Consider the following 18,328-nt stretch of genomic DNA (forward strand, 5'->3'; position numbering starts at 1 on the left):
GACCCAAACAACGGCTCGAGACGCGTCTATAATAATTATCAGTTCGCCCTATGGAAACTATAAGTGGGTTATCTTACTTATTATTAAGAGTTATTTATGTTATTTTTTTCATCTATAAATAAGAGCGGACGAAAACCCAATTTTTTCTAAGGATTTTTTTTATCCTCTAATACATATGTACATACATATATCCTCTGGAATATTTATGTGCGATAGAATTTTAATCTATGTATGTATGTATATGTATATTTAGTTTGTAAGTTGCGTGCGTGTGTGTTTCTTTTTGGTTGTGGTTTAGTGTCTCCGTGCCAGCCTCTTCTCGTCTCCTAATTTCATTTGACTTCCGGTCGACGGCTTTGCTACCACTCTTACGCGTTTGTTCGCCTTTCTCGTTCCGTGACCTCAGCAGGGGTGTTCAAATTTGATTAAAATTCAAAATAAAGCACACCCATTTTCACAAAAATTAATTTATTTAAAAAAATTTCAAAGCAATTTGTCACCAAAAGAAAGACGATGCAAAAGTTTGATTCTATCATGTGTGAAGATTGAATTGCCGAGTATTTCTCCGTAAGAGTCATCGATGGAATTAGAACGTCCGATATACACAATCACTTATTATATAGTAAGCAAGACCAAGATGAGTTTATATGTATTCCAAAAAATGTCGATTTAACGTTCGTTTGTAACAGCACAGCTCAAGCCGGCAACTGCACGTAAACATGAGTACGAAAAATATTATTTAGTACATTATACATATATGGATACATTAGCACTTGCCTTCCTGTGCCAAAAAAACCCTCTAGCTACTAATCTGGACGCCAAGCGCCCAGTTAAAAATGTGTGTTTTAAGTTCAAATAATGCAAACTCTGCGAAGTTGTATTAAAACATGGAAGAGTAAAAATCATTGTATCATGTATCAAACGTCGAATTATATAAAATAAGACCAAGAAAAGAAAAAAATAATGGTTGAAGCAGAGCCGTCATTGTACGCGCACGTGTACAAGAGACTTCCCGCGAAAATAATTATTTCTGATGATATTGATCAATGTTTTTATTTCGTAATGACATCATTCGAATCATAAAGCTTTTGATGAAGAATACATAAAATATGAAGACCCTGCATTCAGTATATTTGAAGATATAAAATAAAATACAAGTCCTCGTCACTCGCTATCCATCACAGTGCGGCGAGTGTTAATATGTTCTGTAATATGTATGTATGTGACTTTCCGAAACAGCAGCAATCGAGGCGATCTATTCATATTATAAAATAGTAACATTGTAATGTATCAAGCAGAAACGGGTGTTTTTGCGATAATGGATGGAAATATTCACGCATGAGTGTTGCCATTTTCGGAATTTTTATGTTGTGACAATATTGACTCGGCGTTACGATGCAATGTAATGTACAAGTAAGCCGATTTTGCCTTGCACTCGTCCAAAACAAGTATGAATCTGCCGAAAACGAGCGGTGCTGTATAGCATGAATAGAATCACTGTTTTCCGAGCTGTTGACGTGCAGTGCTGGATAATATATACGGAACTTTAAGCATCGCTGCTGTAATGATATGTGCGATGCCCTGTAACACGTGACAGGTGACAGGTGAGGAGAACGTGAATTAAAACAGTGATCAACGGCGGAAGCTCACATCAAATACCATTTGTGATGAGCGCAAGTTTTAATCAACATCAATCATAAAGATACTTCCCCGCCATGATGTGTACATATGTACATATATGTATGTATTACTATAAGCCAATTTCATTCAACTCTCAGTATTATATTGCATTATTGTATATATGTATATTCGATAATTGCGGGTGGGATTATAAGCCCGCCGGGTAAATTACTACCGTGCTTACTTCATATCGGATTCTTGTTTTATTTTCATTTTTTATGATCATTTGGACGTATGAACATGATCATTTTGAAGTGAGAATGGCAACTTTCAAAAAACTAAGCCGACAGAGTCAACTATATGTATGCAGTCTAAAATATACCATGCACATATATCAGCGGCGTGGACTTTTGGTTAGCATATTATGCTTTCGAGCATAGTGTGACGGGTTCGATTCCCATTAGAGTCCCGCTGCTGGCCAGACCTTGGTTTGTGACTCCAGGTTGATCGTTTTTTATCAGTTTGCCAATTTTACATTGAAACGGTTCTTGTAAAATTGGCATCTCCTTTCCTGTATCTCTTGCTAATCTTAAGTTATTCACCGTCTTGAGGTTCACCAATTTGATTATTTGCTCCAAAAATGTCTGTATGAATTCGATTTATATAAAATGTTTATATATTGTATTGATTGATTTACTGTATTTATCTGTTTAAAGTGCACTCGTCGCTTTGGAGCGATCTGTAAAGGCGAGTGTTCATGTTCTATGAAATAAAATAAAATATCATACGTGTGTATGTATGTATATATTTTTTAATAAAATATTAAACTTTTATTATTATATGTGTTTGAAAATATTGGTGTTGCTTCGAGGAGCAGGTATATGTGTTAAATTGTAGACAGGTGTTTCTTGTGTGATAAAATCTCTACGGCAGGTATACCTTTCATGAAAATATTTATTAGGGTTACGCTTGTAGGCGATTTAAACAACCATAAAAAATATTCTACATAAATGTACGATCGAATCTGTAAAAAAAAGTATAGGCCATCATGAATTATAAAGTTTCGCGGCTGGTATCATAATTGAGTGAGCATTTCTGCAGATCTATACAACATGATTTTTTTGTAGCAAAACTGTATCTTTCAATAAATTACACCAATAAACAATATTATAATTTATGTTCTGCTATTTGAGTTGAGTCTATATCAATTATCTAGTTCAAGTTATCACTCGCATTTATTTATAGCAAAGGAGAGCAAACCTTTTATAGATTTATTTATTTTTATTTGGACGTAGTTCTGCTTAATGGTGCATACAGTTTTTGCTCAGTAGGCAAGCAAACATTCCAAGTGTTCACTATGGTTCGTTCATGAACGTACTAGTTTATTCATACCCGAGTTATTGGTTTTAGTGGTTCTAATAGATTCACCAGGTGTCGTATGAAACATTTGAGATGTCAAAACGCTAAGTATTAAAAGGGAAATCATATGGAAACCACATTATAACGTTGCTATAATTCCCATTTCTGCTAATTTAAAAAATATTACATCCCAGGGTAATCATTCATAATACGTAGAGGATGGGACAAACGATTGAGAATACTTCAACTTATGCATAATAGTTTGTGCATGAATAAATTAGTTCGTTTGACAATCTCTTATTTTGTGTACACTATAACTGGCCAGATTGGTTCGTGTATGAACAAACTAATATGTTCATGAACGACCCAACTATACATTTGGACTGTAACGTGTTAAACATTCTTCAATTTTAGAAGTTTGATTTCATATTATGGACGTTAAAACAGTAGTTTATAAATACACAACGGATAAGTTCGTAAGATCTATTCGTCTTAAATTTATGTTGCTTTTATTTTTATTTGCAGACGATTGAGATTGATCCGTTTTGGACGCCTTCCACTGAAATGGAGTACGTGCACTTTGGAGAAAAGGCTGATAGCGCTAATCGAGCCAAGCGTTACATGGATGCTGTCAGGAGGCGAAAAGGGTTGCATGTTGACGATAAAATTGTCGAATTTGCCGAAAAACAAAGAACTCTGTCTAAAAATAAGTAATGTTCTTTGTATGACCGTTGGTTTTAATTTTTTGCCAATCTTAGAGGCTATGATATTTACATATACATATATAGGGTACATATATGTACATACATAATATGTATATGTAAGAAATGAATCGATCATATAAATTTATTTTGTAATTATTTTAGTACATGTATGTAGTACATATGTTCACTCAATTAAAAAATAAATATAGGAACATTATATTTTTTTCTTGTACAGTACTGTTATTAAAATGTTTCGAAAATATTTGGATTTTAATTGTATCTTTTTCTTAATTTTCTGTTTTCTGATTTGAGGGGGAAGAATTGATAATTGATAGATTAATAAGGAATTAAATTATGTATGTATGTTCAACCTAAGCTAGATACATACATAATGATGCTATTTTTTAGATTAAAAAAACTAATGGTTGGGGTGCTATTTTGATTTTGAAATGATTTTTATTGTTTATGAATTATGTTCACAAAACATCTTAGGTCTGTTATAATCAGAGATCTGGAGCAACCACTTTTTTGACACCTCAGTACTTGCTCCAACTCCGCTCCGTGCTCCGAATAGTTTTAATAGGAATCATATTATTTATTTAATTTATTAATTTTATTCTTATACATACATATGATAAAAAATTATAAAAATTTATTTATTATTAAAATATTTAATATTTAATATATATCATGAAAATCGGTGACTGGCACTGCAAGGAAGGTGACTTGATGGAAAGTCGAAAAATGGAAAAAATTAAAATCGATTCGTCGACTCGTCGTTAAGGGGGCTATAGACGATCCGGAATTCCGGAGAGGTATTCCTTGCGGTAGACCTTGAGGTATTCCTTTCGGTCGACCTGAAATTGTAGTGAGGCTACACACGCTCCGGTACGCCTCTCCGATATGTCGCGAAGTTACGACTTTAGGTCAATTCTCAGTAGTGATAGTGCGGTGCGAGCAGTGGCATGGCGACAACGGAGAGAGAATAATGGAGAGGGGGTATCCGCCTTGAGGAGAACGAACAGAATTTGCTTCGACGTGAGGCGACCTGTATGCGCTTCGACCTTAAGGCGAATCTTCGTACACACGTTGCGGTCTGCGTCAACATGGGTCGCCTCACGGTAGACCTCTCCGGAATTTTATAAATCCACTAGCTCTTAAATTTGAATTCAATAGTGTAATTTGATTTTTTTTACGTTGCTAATATTAATTTTTGACACTCTTCAAGTAAGTGTTCGCAGTCTTCTAAAATCTCAAATCTAAAGTAAAATGAACTTTAAAAACATAAAATCATACCATATATGTATAAAAGAATCTTTAGAAGCATAAAAACATGCAAATATACTTTTATAAAATACTCGAAAATATTAATATTTGAAATTAATTATTGAATTGATTAATTTCAAATATTTAGATAATATAATATATAATTTACGAACTATATTAATTATTATTTGGTATAAATCTACATCTACTTTTTCAAGCTTCTCTTTGACTTTTACTAGGAAGGATAATACGGAGTGCAGACTGCAGTCACATTGAACGGCTAACAGATAATTTTGCTTGTGCATAACGGAAAAAAGGTATTTTCTCTTTTCCTGCTATGTAATCGATTGCGAGCTTTTCGAATTTGTAACCGTCGAAAACAATTTTCAATATTTTTATAACTTTTGACAAAAATTATATGAATTTTTAGATTTCTAACAACGGGTTTCCGGAAACCCATGAAAAGAATTAGGGTAACACCACTGGATGCCCTGTTCAGCATAATATGAAAATAAAGCTCAAAAACCTATTTACAATTCTTGGTTGATTGTTATAAAAAAAGTTTATTACTATTTGTAAACAAATGTTGCATTTGTGTGCCTTTATTCTAGTACATATGAATACTCATATGATTTCCGAGCTCAGCTCTTCTACTGAATAATTTTGAACAAATTTCACATTTGAATGGATTTACCTATGGAGTGTGAGTAATCATGTGAGCATCGCGATTTTGTTTCGTAGTAAATGATTTTGAATAACTGGCAAATTTGTGTGTCTTAACCCTTACATGAGTATTTATGTGTCCACCGAGCATGTATTTATCATTAAATGGTTTTAAAACAAACGTTACATTTGTGTAGATATCTCCCAGTATGAACATTCATGTGTAGTTTGGGAGTAGATTTTTCCGAGAATGATATTAAACAAATATCACATTTGAACTTTTTATTACTATGGTTTTATTAATATTACTAGTTTTTCTTTAATAAATTTCTTAATATATAATATTGCATAAATATCAATTTATTTATTAAAAATGATCACAAAACTTCATCTATTGTAATTACGTACATAGATAAAGTAAAAATCACCACGATGTTTATTTATATTAAGCGATAATGGCCGTGTATTGTGAGCGTATGATGTAAATGTGATGGTCGGTAAAGCAGTACTCTGTACTGTCATATATTTAGTTTGAAGTCACACGACGTGGTTTTGGAATGGAGAGTTCTTTCGAGAGTTTAGGGCCTCCAGGCCCTCTGGGTCCTCTTAAATTAGAGTATAATAATGATGTTAGTTTTCGCAATTTCGCTTATGCTATATTTTGAATAATATATCTCTAAATTTACTGTAAAAGTTTACATTACATTTTAGGTTATGAAATTGAAAAAGTATTTTGTTCAAGCGAAGACTCAGATTATAAATAGTTTGTCTAAAAAAGTCAAAAAATTTAAATCTCATAAAGGTGCAGACACTTTGAAGGAAAAAATCGATAAAAAAGTTGAATCAATTGTAGCTGAAATATTGCTGTTGAAGGTATGTAATTTCAAATTGTATGTCGGAATGAAAGTTAAATTAATTTAATTTGTAAATTTTTATCATTTTAGAAATTGAAATATAATGAAGTGGCTAATTTTGCAATGGTAAATAATGAAGAATTGCATAAATTGATGAATACTCCAGTGGTGACTCAGGAAAAGGTAATGGCCAAGATGATTTCACATAAAGCTCTAAAGTCCAAATTGGATATCTTAAAAAATAAGTTTATGGTTATACCCACTTCGGAATTATTGGAGCCGAATCCTAAAAAAGTAAGACAAAAGAAAATCAAATTAAGGCGCAAAGCAAAAGAAAATAGCTCAAATGCTAAAAATAAACAAGATACTGTTAACTCTAATAATGGAAACGATGATGATTCTGAAAATAGTGACAATGATAATTCTGAAAATGGCGACTTTGAAAATGAACAAGGCGATTCTGGTGCATCAAATGTTTCCAAAGATTTATGTAAAAAATTGGATATAGATGTTTCAAATATTAAAACAAAGAAGAAATCAATGTTGTCTAAAGTTTCAAAAGTTGCTAAAGTTAACAATGTATCTGTTGTCTCGACTTCAGATTTTTCAGTTGCATCTTTAGACGATAATCATGTAGACATGCTTAATGATACAGTGGAAGATTTAAAGGTAACGTCAGTTAGAAAAAGTAAAGACATTAAAATTGGTTCGAAAAAACCTCCCATGTCTTCTGGTGCTGATAATGATATAGACGAAATTGTTTCTGAATCTTTGGTGTCGAAAAAGAACAGGAAAATATGCGATAGAAATGAGAAATTAATTGATTTGGATCTCAATATGACACCAGGTGAAAAAAGTAAAGATTTTGAGAATAGTTCGAAAAACCTACAAGTACCTTCTAATTCCGATGACGATGTGAATGAAAATATTTCTGAATATATAGTACCAAAAAAGGAAAGAAAAATTTCCAATAAAATTAAGAATTTAATTGATTTGGATAACATACCATCAGATGAACAAATACAAAAAACAGCAGATTCATTCTTCGTCACTGAATCAGGAGATAGATACATGACAATGTCCTTGCCCAGAGCTCCAGATAAATTAGACGAAGACAGCTTTTCTATTGGAGAAAATCGAAAAATGAGACGTGCAGCTTTCTTTGGAAATGAAGTTTTGAGACCTAAAAAACAAATAAAAACCACCAATCCATCCAAGAGAAGTTATTCAGAGATGTCTTATCCTGAAAATAGTACTGATAGACAAAGTTCTTCACGTTTCAAAAAGAACTTCGACAAACCTGCACAAAACGGACTACGTGACCGATCTGTTCCAGAAATACCTGAAAAATTACATCCTTCTTGGGAAGCAAAGAAGCAAAAATCTGCTATTGTTAATTTTCAAGGTAGTAAAATTGTATTCGATGATTGAAAATATAAATAAACTATTTTATACAATTTATCTTTGTATCAGTATGATTCGTTTTAAGATATTTTATTTGGAATCAAAAAGTGGGTCTATAAAATTATGAAATCATACAAGTGAGAATTTGTAGTAAATTATTCATTTTGGTATAATCCTACTGAATATTTTATTCTTAAAAAAAAATTATATTTTGATTGGTTTTGTAACGTCAAATTTTATACAACACCTCATCCCTTTCATCACAGATCATTATGTGATTCCCTTTCATCATTAGAGTTAAATGTTGACTATCAACGATCTCGAGGTCAATAGCAGACAGAAAATTTGGGACTTGGGGACTGGGACTCGGCGGCCCAGAGGGACTTACAAAGAAGAAAATACATTCACCAGAACAAATAGCAATGCCTGTTGGATGGAATTGTCTATCAACATCGTACCAATATTATGTTGATACCAATCAAAAAGTAATACTGGTCATTCCTCAAAATAAAACATTAATATTGACTTTTTATTAATATTTATACTGATCACTTGTATTCTGAACGACGGACACTGGCTATTTAATGTGGGATAATATTTTTGGCACGGCATATGTAAAATAAATTACACGACAAATGTCAAAACGACATTTAATATCTCTAAATAGCTCGCACGACAGAATCGGTGGTCGCCCGGCAAATCAAACGTCAAACGAGTTGCCAGTAACAAAAATAAAATTTGAAGTTTCAGTGAAATCATAACCAGTTACATTTTCACTGGGTAATCGTAATATCTTAGCAGCTAACACTTATTTACTTCAGGGTTAGGTTAAGTAAGGTTTGGCCCTCACTAGGAAGGGTATCCAACTGGAAATACTATCAACATAGGAAAGCCGGTATTGTTCCAGAATTCAGTATTGTGATTTTTTGAATCTGTCATAAAACGCTATTAAAATCACAAATTCCTACATGTCAACTGAGTTTAAATCACCGGTGCAGGGGTAATTTTTTTAGCACCGCATGGGAAAGGTTAAAATAATAATATTTGTAAAACGACAGAAATTGAAATTACATTTCATATGGAGTATGGTGGGAATTTTACTTGTTTATTTTCAATACTTTGAACTGTCAGTTGTCAGTCGGTTGTCGTCTCGTTGGTCATTAGTGGCCGTCACTGACAGTAAGTGATGGCTAGTTTCGACGAATTGAGGGGTCAGCGAGGCGATGCTGGAGCTTCGCAATCGGGGGTCTCCAGCTGGTCGAGCTGGTCCATGTCCCAGCTGAGGGGCCCAGGCACCTCCTCGTCGAGGATCTCGGCAAACAAGTACACAGCGCCTCGTCGACCTTATACCTTGGGCGAAGATGCCGAACAAGATCATTTCGCAGGTACATAAAATCCAGTAGCCTAGTAGTAATTTGTATTTGAACTAATCTTTTAGCACATCTTGCATCAAAGATATATTTTTATTGTAAAAGCAGTGCCTTCCCATTCTTCCCGAGGAAGAGCTATAGATCAATTGACAGCTAATTCTCATACCGGTCTAGAGACGGCATGGCCAAATGATTATGCAGGGATCCGTTATCCTCAAAACGCGTTTCCGTTGCACTCTGATTATATGCAAGATGAGGATTCTGAACAAGGTAATTTATATATATCTATACTTGAAACTGTTTGACATGTATATATATTGTATGTTTGCTTTGTCTTGTAGATTCCCTCAAGCGTTATATGGGTAATGGCCTTGGCTTGGCTAGTCTACTAGTTGAAAATCTTTTGAGTCATCCTTTTGTAGTTCTACGAAGGCAATGTCAGGTATTGATTTATAATATGTTTTAATCTAATTTTTCTTTTATACTGTGCAGAATTTATGTAATAGTGATTTATTTTTAGGTCCACAACACATCTAAAAAATACCACATTGTGCCTGTAACGTTACTTCCAACTGTAATTCATCTTCATGGACGTCAAGGACTTACAACACTTTGGAAAGGTATCGGATCAGTTTGCATGGTGAAAGGAGTTTCGTTAGCAGTTGAAGATTGTATTTTTAAAGTAACCGCATGGCCAAAGTAAGTACAGACATTTGAGTGTAGCAATAATTATACTTAAATGTTTTAATTTTTTATATTATGTTTTAGAGACATTAATAATTGCAAGTCACTAATACAAACTTGTCGGCATATTCTCCTCAAAGCGTAAGTGTTAATATCAAGTTTATATTCAACATATGTGTATATATTTTTAAAATAATATGATTATATATTTTTTCCTAGGATTAGCATTGCTATAGTGACGCCTTTTTATTGCGCTAGCTTTGTAGAAACAGTCCAAAGCGATATAGCTAGCGATAAACCTGGATTTTTTGATGTTTTCAAAGACGGTGCATTGAGATTATTGTCATGGGGTGCTCCTAGTAAAGGAAGAATGGTACCAATTTGGGGTATTGTAATGCCGACTGTCGCTATGGGTGTTGCCAAACATGTTGTGCTGTTAGTGTATTACATTATAAAAATTGATTTTTAATATCACTATGTATGTGTATTACATTATAAAAAGTATTATATTTGCTTCCTTTCACAAACAGAGTCGGCCTTCGTGGACTTTTTGGTCAGATATTGAAGTTCAGGCAACGTCACATTGACGATCTGAGAAATACGTATTCTAAAAACAAAGATGAAACCAACGACCTTTCTGCTGTAGACATTGATGTTAATGCTTCGTTGACGGCCATCATTATGAGCGAAATTATATTTTTCCCTGTGGAAACAATAATTCATCGTCTCTATCTACAGGTTTGTCATGGTTACGATAAGTAATAAATTTAATTTTAAATATTAACGATTTCATTATTTATTATAGGGAACACGGACTATTATTGACGACTTGGATACGGGACATTCTGTTTTACCCGTACTTACTGGATATGAAGGATTCCTCGATTGTTACCAAACTATAATGAGTCAAGAAGGTTTCTTAGGTCTATACAAAGGATTGGGGGCTCTTGCTTTACAATTTGCAGTTCACATTGCTGTCATTAAAGTCACGCGATGGTTAATAGCTGAAATTTCTAATCTATTAAAACCAGCTGTTCCTAAGCCAGCACTTACAGCTTCTTCGTCGCAACAATCACTGTACAGCCAACAACGGTACTTGATCAACTAAATCTGCTGTCTATTCAACATGATTGAATCGTATGATGGTCTCGAACGTGTATTTACAATTATTTTTTAATCAAAAGTAGTACGCTAGTGTGATTCAATGTCGCTAAAGATTAAAATATCAAAGCCTTCCTGTTATATAATTTAGCAGATTGAAAATGAAAGTCTTTAGTAAACGAAAAAGAAACTCTTTAGATTGACTGAACATTTGATTGAATATTAAATCAAACTATTAACGTGTATATAGAATCATTGAATTTTATTCTTATTATTCGTCTTTAATATTGTTATGGCTTCTAATTAGTTCATGATTTTTGTTATTTATTCTTGCTGTGAATAGTGTTATTTAATGAAAATGTATTTATTAGTAAAAATCTTTTTTTTTTATATAAGTTAGTCTTGTATGTTTTATTTCGAAGAAATGAAATAAAGATTATATGCTTAAATTGTGTTTGATATGGGAAAACTGAATGTTTATTGTTATGTAAATGTAATCTAATATATAATTTCGAAAGAGACTTTGTATGTATGTTTGTTTGTTTGTTTTGCAGAATCCGTGACATTCAATTTAATAAAAAACAAATGAATATTCAAATAAATTGAAATAAAGTAAAACTATTCAAATAAATTTAATAAAATGTTTACTATTAGATTGGCCGTGTTTATGCGGTTTATATTACAAATACCGAACGAAGCCGGCTAAAAACACTAGTATACAATAAACAGAACTTTATAAGGTATGCGATTGAATTAAAACTTAAAAGTAAAAGTAAAAATTAAAACACCAGTTAGAATGTATTAAAAGTATATTTAATGTACAACTAATTAACTGTATAATCTAATGGTATTCAGTGACTCAGGACGTGTCTGCCCTTGAGAAGACGTCTCATGATGATTTTTCGGCCGCCCAATGTAGACATACGCTTCAACCAACCGTGTTTATTGACTCTCTTGGTTTCGTTGGCACGTGGAAAGTAGTTCCGAATTTTAAGGCGAGTCGGAACAAGCGACCAGCCTACGCCGATCACAGCATCCGATGCTGCTCCTACGTTCCCACCAAATGCACCTACTGCACGCCTGAAATTATAATTACATTGCCTTCTCATTTTAATTGACATTTATTACATAAACTGAAAACATAATATTCCACTGAAAAAAGTTAGGTGGCAGATGATGGCTATGTTCCTCGGTGCAGACGAATCACACTGATTGGAAAATAAATTAAATTGTTTTTTTTCTACGTACTGAGCAGCGGCTGCCATTCCGGTAAAAGCGCGCCCCCACATTATAACCTAAAAAAGATACAGCAAAATACTTTGACAGACGTGAATTAGTTGCCAACTTAATTTAATATCAGTGCTACCACTCAATAAATTGAAAATGGTAAAAAGCTCATATGGAATCAGAAATTTTAATTTATAGTGGGTAGATGAGCACCCAGATAAAAATATTACAGCTTCTTACCGAAATTTTGCAGGGTGTTAGTGCTCGCATGCTCGAAAACTCCATATAAATGCACCTCAAATATTATATTTTCTACTTGACGATGGATCTATTCCGTGACAAAAATTTTGTGTACAAAGAGATAAATAGGTTTCTTGGTTCGGTGATTATTCCGCAAAAGGCGATCTCGCGTACGTCACTAAAATCTCGACCATGGAACGTCTGGGACCCAAAAACTCAATCACGGAAATATTGTACTAACGAGAACTTGAGTGCCAGATATTCCGTATTCGCGATTTTTGTGGCAACGATTGTCGCGCGCGTGATTGCAATAATCCGTTTATCAGGCTTCGTATGGCGATCTTTTGTCACGATTCTGCTGATGTCAAGAAGAGCCATTATTTAAAATAGCTTGTAGGTTTGTGCTGAGTAACTTGCCCAATTATCTGAAATACAAAATGTTTTTGGAGATATTTTTTTTTATTATACTGTTACGTACGCAGTGGATTAAGCGAATAGAATCCCAGAGACTATGTCACCGTTCAAGGGTTATCTGTTAACGGATTAACTAAGTGCTCGCACTTACTTCCAGGATTATATCTGGACTCTAAGTGCATTTAGGCTAAACAATGACCGTTATTAGTCCTTTCTCAGAATCGGTACGGGGAGACCTAATGTCGTGGGAATACATATCCGAATACGTGACTATACAATAAGTAAACAGATTAGACGTCCTGAGAGATCTAACCTTTATAAGGCGGTACGTAGGCGATATCAGGTCATTCTGAACTGAGCACTGCCAGTACGTGTATCTCCTTAATCATCAATAAATGCTGTGAAACGACTAAGGCCTTTTACTTGGATCCTCCACACACCCCTACGCAACAATACTATCAGTGTTATTTGTTTTTGTGGTTGTTTATCGTTTTTGCGTCCTTTATGGTTAGACTAGTTGAAGTTGGTATCACTGCTTGATTGCATTACTCACGCACACATGCTCATTCGTAGTTTAAACCAGCTTCTACTCACATATTGTCAAATGAACCAAAGCATATGAATAAAGAACAAATTCATTTTTCTGCATATTGCAAATCCAAATCTTTAATGCATCACCCACTTAAATTCATTTATTTTATTCAAACGTTCAAATTAATATTTTTAGTCAAAGGAAGCAAAAGTAGATTTAATTAATGTATTTTTTGTTTTTATAAAATTAAAAGCACACTTACAGAAAATCATTCGAGTTGTAATGTTCAAAAAACCATTTCATAGCGTGTACCAATTGTGCTGCCTACCTATCTACCAAAAAACATTTTATTACCAATTTCCTTAAAATGGTGCAGACATATAATGGCAGTGATTTTAAATCGATAATCTAAGTACGTATTTAAAAGTAAAAATATATCATATATATATATAAAAATAATCCGAGAATTTTGCATTTCAAGTGAAATTAATATAACAAACAAAACATTTCAAAAATAGTATTCAAAAACAAAGGATAAAAAAAAGGCAATTTGTATTTCTAACTGTTTTTTTTTTTCTCTAAATAAGTTAACAAATGGCATAAGAAACAATATAAATAAAATGAAAACGCTGTATAAAAATATATCTATCATTTACGTCTAAAACTAAGCCAAACTGTAAAAACCGAAAAAAAGCAAAGCTTAAAATTATTTGTACGAAAATTATTAGATCAATTTATTTGTTAATAAAAGATACAGGTTACAAAAGTATAATATAATAATATTATAATCCCTTTACCGTTTCATGCATTTTGTGCAGAAATACATTAAAGTAAGTACGTGATAAATACGAAATAATAATAATAATAATAATAATCATGACACATAATAGTATGAGTAATAAATGCATAAAAAAGATTTTGTGTGCCATAATGTAATAAATATAAAATTTATTTAAGTAATCAAAGACCCTACGCGAATATATGTAAGAATAAAATCTATGTACACAGTTTAAAATTAAAGGCGTGTTGTTTTTTTTACTTTTATATTAATATGTATAGATTATCAAATCTCAACATATTCTTTAAAAACTTATTAAATGAAAATAAATTATTACAAGGTTAAAAACTATATACACTATATGATAATTTCACAATGGATAAATTGTATAATATAAATGGGAAAACTAACATGTTATATAAGTGTTGAGACATAATTTGTAAAGCAATCAATGCATGTCAAGTACATATATACATAAACACGTACCTCAATAATTACATTATTGTATTTAAATACAACGTTAAATAGATTAGTCACCATATATAGCGTGATTAACAATAAGTGACAATCATTTATTTTTAAGACACTTGAATCAAAATAAAACTGTAAAAATTTCATCTTCATATATACATACATAAATATACTCATATACAAATTTATCTTCACATATATGTACCTTTGTGAGTGTAGAATAAAGTATGAATCATATTTACAGTCGCATTATCATACGTTTAAAATAATATGTAAATGGCGTAGGTTTAAAATTAGTATAATTAAAATAAATAAATAAATATTCGCAAAAGATAAAAAGTTCATTCCGTTAAAAGTAAAATGATATGGCAAAATCGTGATTTTTGGTAAAATTAGAAAAAAAAGATGAGACTTACGAACGTATGTACATACGTATCTAAAAAATAAGCTGCTCACTATGAACGAATTTACTTAATTGTATTTACAGAAGATTATCTCAAATGCTTTAATTACAAATACATAATTATTCTTCAATTTTCAAACTACATAAATTGCAGTTGTAAATGAATTTATTAAGTATATTATTACAAATAAATATAACCTACGCAAAATATGAGTACTAATAATCTCCATTGCGGAAAAAAATCAACAGATATAGAGAAAAATTTACCAAGTTTTCAGGAGTTCAAAAATATATTATTCTCTATAGTAAAATATATTCTTAACAGATAAATGCTAAACACTTTCCTCTAAAAAGAGAAAACTCTGAAAAGTATTCACCCATTTAGGGTTTAAGAGCGGTGGATGTCTTTAGAATTACATTATGTGTATATATATATATATTCTCATATAGAATGTGTGGTTATTATGCAAGCTTATTATGCAGGGTTTAAGAGCGGTGGATGTCTTTAGGATTACATTATATGTATATATGTATATATATATATATATATATATATATATATATATATATATATATATATATATATATATATATATATATATATATTCTCATATAGAATGTGTGGTTATTATGCAAGGAGAATTCTATAAAAAGGCCTATATATGTCCAGCATGTGAATGTTATACATGTTTATGGTTAAAGTTTATGCAACTTTCTAATGATTGTTATAGATAATTTTGTTTTTATTAATCTTAACAGTAAATGTTCACTTGCTCAACGTTTTGAACACACTGTAATTGAAATTCTTTAACAATTAGGATATGTGAGTCAAGAAGATATCATTTTTTTCCTTTGTCTGCGTCCATCTAGCAGGTACGACATATCAAGCGGTTGTTTTGTTGGCATTTTTGAAAGTAGCTTCAAGAGGATGCCGTTGAGGCGAGTTTTTTGAGTGGCACGATTCTGAAACACAACAGAATAAACATAAGCACTTCAATACAATCATTGTCACAGTTGTAAACAAATATGATTACCGTAAACAAATATGATACCTTAACAATAGGAGTATGCAAGAGTGGAGCTCCTTTAGGCTTAGGAGCGGGCAATGCCGGATATTGTGGAATGATAGTTTTTTCTTGATTGATTTTCCCTTCGCGACCCGGAGGATTTCCATCTTGTTTGCGCGTCCTATTCTTCAGAAGCGACGGTGAAACTTCATGAGGCTACAATCACAATAAAAACGGTCACAATCGATTCATCATAGATATACGATACATAAAATACAAAAAAATAAATAAATACAAACCGCATAAGTCCTGGTGATTTTAAGCCGCTGTGGGAACATTTCAAATGCGTACGATTTGGTGCATATAGGATACTTGGGTTTTGAAATTTTCGTGAAAAGACGAGCGTATTTATCGACTCTCAATTCACAGATGTAAACGTGTTCTTCGTTGGCAGCTAATGGACGTCCCTGAGAAATAATAATTTCATTATATTATGCTCCATTTTCAATGCAAACTTTGAATCAATTGAACCAATCAATAACATACCTTGCAGTATGTGTTCAAATCCATAACCCAACATTGTGACATGACTAATTCAATCGGCACAGCTTCATAAAGCGGCACTCTCATCACTTCATTAGGGAAGAATCTGAGAACATAATAAAATCAATTAATGCTACACAATCAGAATGAAATATAAAGAAAATTATATCCAGAAGATGTGACATACTTCCTTGTGGGTTCATGATACGTTTCATGCGGACGTAAGTAATGGTGGCCGTACACAAAACGTTGACCAGTGGTACTGTCTCGCCAGAGACGCTCTACACGGAATATGTCCAACTCAGTAACACTAATAGCACCGATTGTCTTATACGTATGCTTACGAACATTGTCCTGAAAGATTTACAAAAACACAAGTACTATAATGAGTCTTTTTACAATATTAGATCAAAGTAAAGAATGTTTAAAACCTTATTAGAATCTGCACTATCTTTAGCGGTAGGATCACCGGAATCATTTTTTCGATTTTTGTCTTTGCTTCCTTTATCTTTATCGCACACGGTTCTACCCTTTTTACTCCGTTCTAATCTTTTGCCTTTAATTGAGACATTATTGTTTTCCCTTGAGTCTGGCACGTACGGTTCATATGTTTGTTCACTACAATCTGGATTTTTTTCATCTATCGGAATATCTCTTAAAACATACACAGTATCACCTTGTCGAACTTGTAAATCGCCACGCATTAGTGATAAGTAAAATTGATGACCGTCATCGGTATACTCATCCAACGGAATCTCCAAATTGACCTAGAAAAAAATTATTAAAATACACCAAAACAGACACACGCTATTTAATGTATTTAAAAAAATACGTACCTGTCTCGGATGACAACGATGACAGTAGTACGGTTCACCGATATCGGTGACGGCCATACATCTAGCGTGTTGCCATACACCGCAGCCTTTAACAGCTTTTGAGTAGTTTCCAACGTATGAACCATCATTTGACGAATCTTTTTGTGGATCTTTGGAAGTGGCAATGGTTGATTTTGAATTGCTCTTTAGGGTATCATTTGAGTTGGCGTCATCATCGTCAAATGTTTTAGCGGTGGATTCAAATTGTGCAAAAGAACTCGAATTACCCGATTGTTGGTCTCCTTCGCCCCCGCACTGAACCATCAGACCTTCTTCGAAATGTAATCCGCAAACACACATGATTACTTCCTCTAAAAAACGATTTTTTTTTGTTATTATTAAAGTATTAAATAACAATAAAATTAGTATAATAGATTGAATGACAAAAAACAAACCTTGTTTGCGTTTCTGTAAAAATCCTTGGGGCAACGGTTCTTGAGGTCCCAAAATTTCCATTAACTGTTCTGCAAAGTCTATCTTTATATTGTTGTAAATCTGTAAAAATCAACATCGTTAAACATATACATTCTAATAAGATTAATTGATACTAGTAATGGAAATTACCTTTTTTAATTGTAGAGCAATGGTGCCAAATGTGGACGTCCTACCACAAGTTTTAGTTATTCCGGCAAAAAATGAATTGAAATGAGAATCAAAAACGTTTACATTCTTATAATGTCCGGTTTCAATATTGGATTCAATCGTTGACAAGTCTATTGTTAATACTAAAGCTTCACTATTTTTAGCTGCTTTCTTTTTCAAAAGTGGAGTACATATAATCTCATTTCTTTCATCTGGAAAATTACAATATAA

At 32.6% G+C, this 18,328-nt stretch overlaps 5 protein-coding genes across 6 annotated transcripts in view; 3 read left to right on the forward strand and 2 right to left on the reverse strand.

The window, feature by feature from the left end:
* Positions 1 to 3,955, forward strand: part of LOC143920098 (elongation factor-like GTPase 1) — a 111,770-nt gene extending 107,815 nt beyond the window's left edge. Inside the window, exon 12 of the mRNA XM_077442809.1 lies at positions 3,505 to 3,955. Coding sequence (XP_077298935.1) covers positions 3,505 to 3,693 — 189 coding nt within the window. The 3' untranslated portion in view covers positions 3,694 to 3,955. The remainder of the gene's footprint in view (positions 1 to 3,504) is intronic.
* Positions 3,956 to 6,088: 2,133 nt separating this feature from the next.
* Positions 6,089 to 8,012, forward strand: LOC143919901 (uncharacterized). Its single transcript, XM_077442478.1, has 3 exons — positions 6,089 to 6,241; positions 6,324 to 6,485; positions 6,557 to 8,012. Exons 1-3 carry the CDS (start codon positions 6,170 to 6,172, stop codon positions 7,895 to 7,897), a joined length of 1,575 nt encoding a protein of 524 aa, XP_077298604.1. The 5' UTR covers positions 6,089 to 6,169; the 3' UTR covers positions 7,898 to 8,012.
* Positions 8,013 to 8,969: 957 nt separating this feature from the next.
* On the forward strand, positions 8,970 to 11,866 carry LOC143919902 (mitochondrial outer membrane protein SLC25A46-like). Of its 2 annotated transcripts, none has more exons than XM_077442480.1 (8): positions 8,970 to 9,255; positions 9,349 to 9,510; positions 9,582 to 9,682; positions 9,761 to 9,939; positions 10,009 to 10,065; positions 10,144 to 10,359; positions 10,455 to 10,662; positions 10,730 to 11,866. In XM_077442480.1, exons 1-8 carry the CDS (start codon positions 9,057 to 9,059, stop codon positions 11,030 to 11,032), a joined length of 1,425 nt encoding a protein of 474 aa, XP_077298606.1. In that variant the 5' UTR covers positions 8,970 to 9,056; the 3' UTR covers positions 11,033 to 11,866. The 2 variants fall into 2 exon arrangements, with proteins under 2 accessions (XP_077298606.1, XP_077298605.1); XM_077442479.1 differs by having other exon boundaries at positions 8,984 to 9,255; positions 9,346 to 9,510.
* Positions 11,867 to 11,876: 10 nt separating this feature from the next.
* mRpL34 (mitochondrial ribosomal protein L34) lies at positions 11,877 to 12,386 on the reverse strand. The gene is made up of 2 exons (XM_077442482.1): positions 12,274 to 12,386; positions 11,877 to 12,105 (listed from the first exon to the last, which is right to left on the reverse strand). The coding sequence occupies exons 1-2, from the start codon at positions 12,312 to 12,314 to the stop codon at positions 11,877 to 11,879; spliced, it is 270 nt and encodes an 89-aa protein (XP_077298608.1). The 5' UTR covers positions 12,315 to 12,386.
* A 3,366-nt stretch (positions 12,387 to 15,752) lies between these two features.
* The window catches only part of ash1 (histone-lysine N-methyltransferase ash1), a 43,266-nt gene continuing 40,690 nt past the window's right edge, over positions 15,753 to 18,328 (reverse strand). The window contains exons 14-22 of the mRNA XM_077442483.1: positions 18,080 to 18,309; positions 17,911 to 18,010; positions 17,477 to 17,826; positions 17,072 to 17,407; positions 16,828 to 16,994; positions 16,644 to 16,746; positions 16,397 to 16,564; positions 16,143 to 16,313; positions 15,753 to 16,053 (exon numbers count right to left, since the gene is read on the reverse strand). Of these exons, the coding sequence (XP_077298609.1) occupies positions 15,919 to 16,053; positions 16,143 to 16,313; positions 16,397 to 16,564; positions 16,644 to 16,746; positions 16,828 to 16,994; positions 17,072 to 17,407; positions 17,477 to 17,826; positions 17,911 to 18,010; positions 18,080 to 18,309 (1,760 nt within the window). The 3' untranslated portion in view covers positions 15,753 to 15,918. The remainder of the gene's footprint in view (positions 16,054 to 16,142; positions 16,314 to 16,396; positions 16,565 to 16,643; positions 16,747 to 16,827; positions 16,995 to 17,071; positions 17,408 to 17,476; positions 17,827 to 17,910; positions 18,011 to 18,079; positions 18,310 to 18,328) is intronic.

This window comes from Arctopsyche grandis, chromosome 12, assembly GCF_051622035.1.
Source record: "Arctopsyche grandis isolate Sample6627 chromosome 12, ASM5162203v2, whole genome shotgun sequence".
In the NCBI taxonomy this organism is placed as follows: Eukaryota; Metazoa; Arthropoda; class Insecta; order Trichoptera; family Hydropsychidae; genus Arctopsyche; species Arctopsyche grandis.

Excerpts from the sequence above, each read along its gene's own strand:
- mRpL34 (XM_077442482.1), bottom strand. The coding sequence starts at position 12,314 with ATGTGGGGGCGCGCTTTTACCGGAATGGCAGCCGCTGCTCA. Across the intron at positions 12,106-12,273 it reads GGAATGGCAGCCGCTGCTCA|GCGTGCAGTAGGTGCATTTG; the intron begins GTACGTAGAAAA and ends TTATAATTTCAG.
- LOC143919901 (XM_077442478.1), top strand. The coding sequence starts at position 6,170 with ATGGAGAGTTCTTTCGAGAGTTTAGGGCCTCCAGGCCCTCTGGGTCCT. Across the intron at positions 6,242-6,323 it reads AATTAGAGTATAATAATGAT|GTTATGAAATTGAAAAAGTA; the intron begins GTTAGTTTTCGC and ends ATTACATTTTAG. Across the intron at positions 6,486-6,556 it reads CTGAAATATTGCTGTTGAAG|AAATTGAAATATAATGAAGT; the intron begins GTATGTAATTTC and ends TTATCATTTTAG.
- LOC143919902 (XM_077442479.1), top strand. The coding sequence starts at position 9,057 with ATGGCTAGTTTCGACGAATTGAGGGGTCAGCGAGGCGATGCTGGAGCT. Across the intron at positions 9,511-9,581 it reads AGATGAGGATTCTGAACAAG|ATTCCCTCAAGCGTTATATG; the intron begins GTAATTTATATA and ends TTTGTCTTGTAG. Across the intron at positions 10,663-10,729 it reads TTCATCGTCTCTATCTACAG|GGAACACGGACTATTATTGA; the intron begins GTTTGTCATGGT and ends TATTTATTATAG.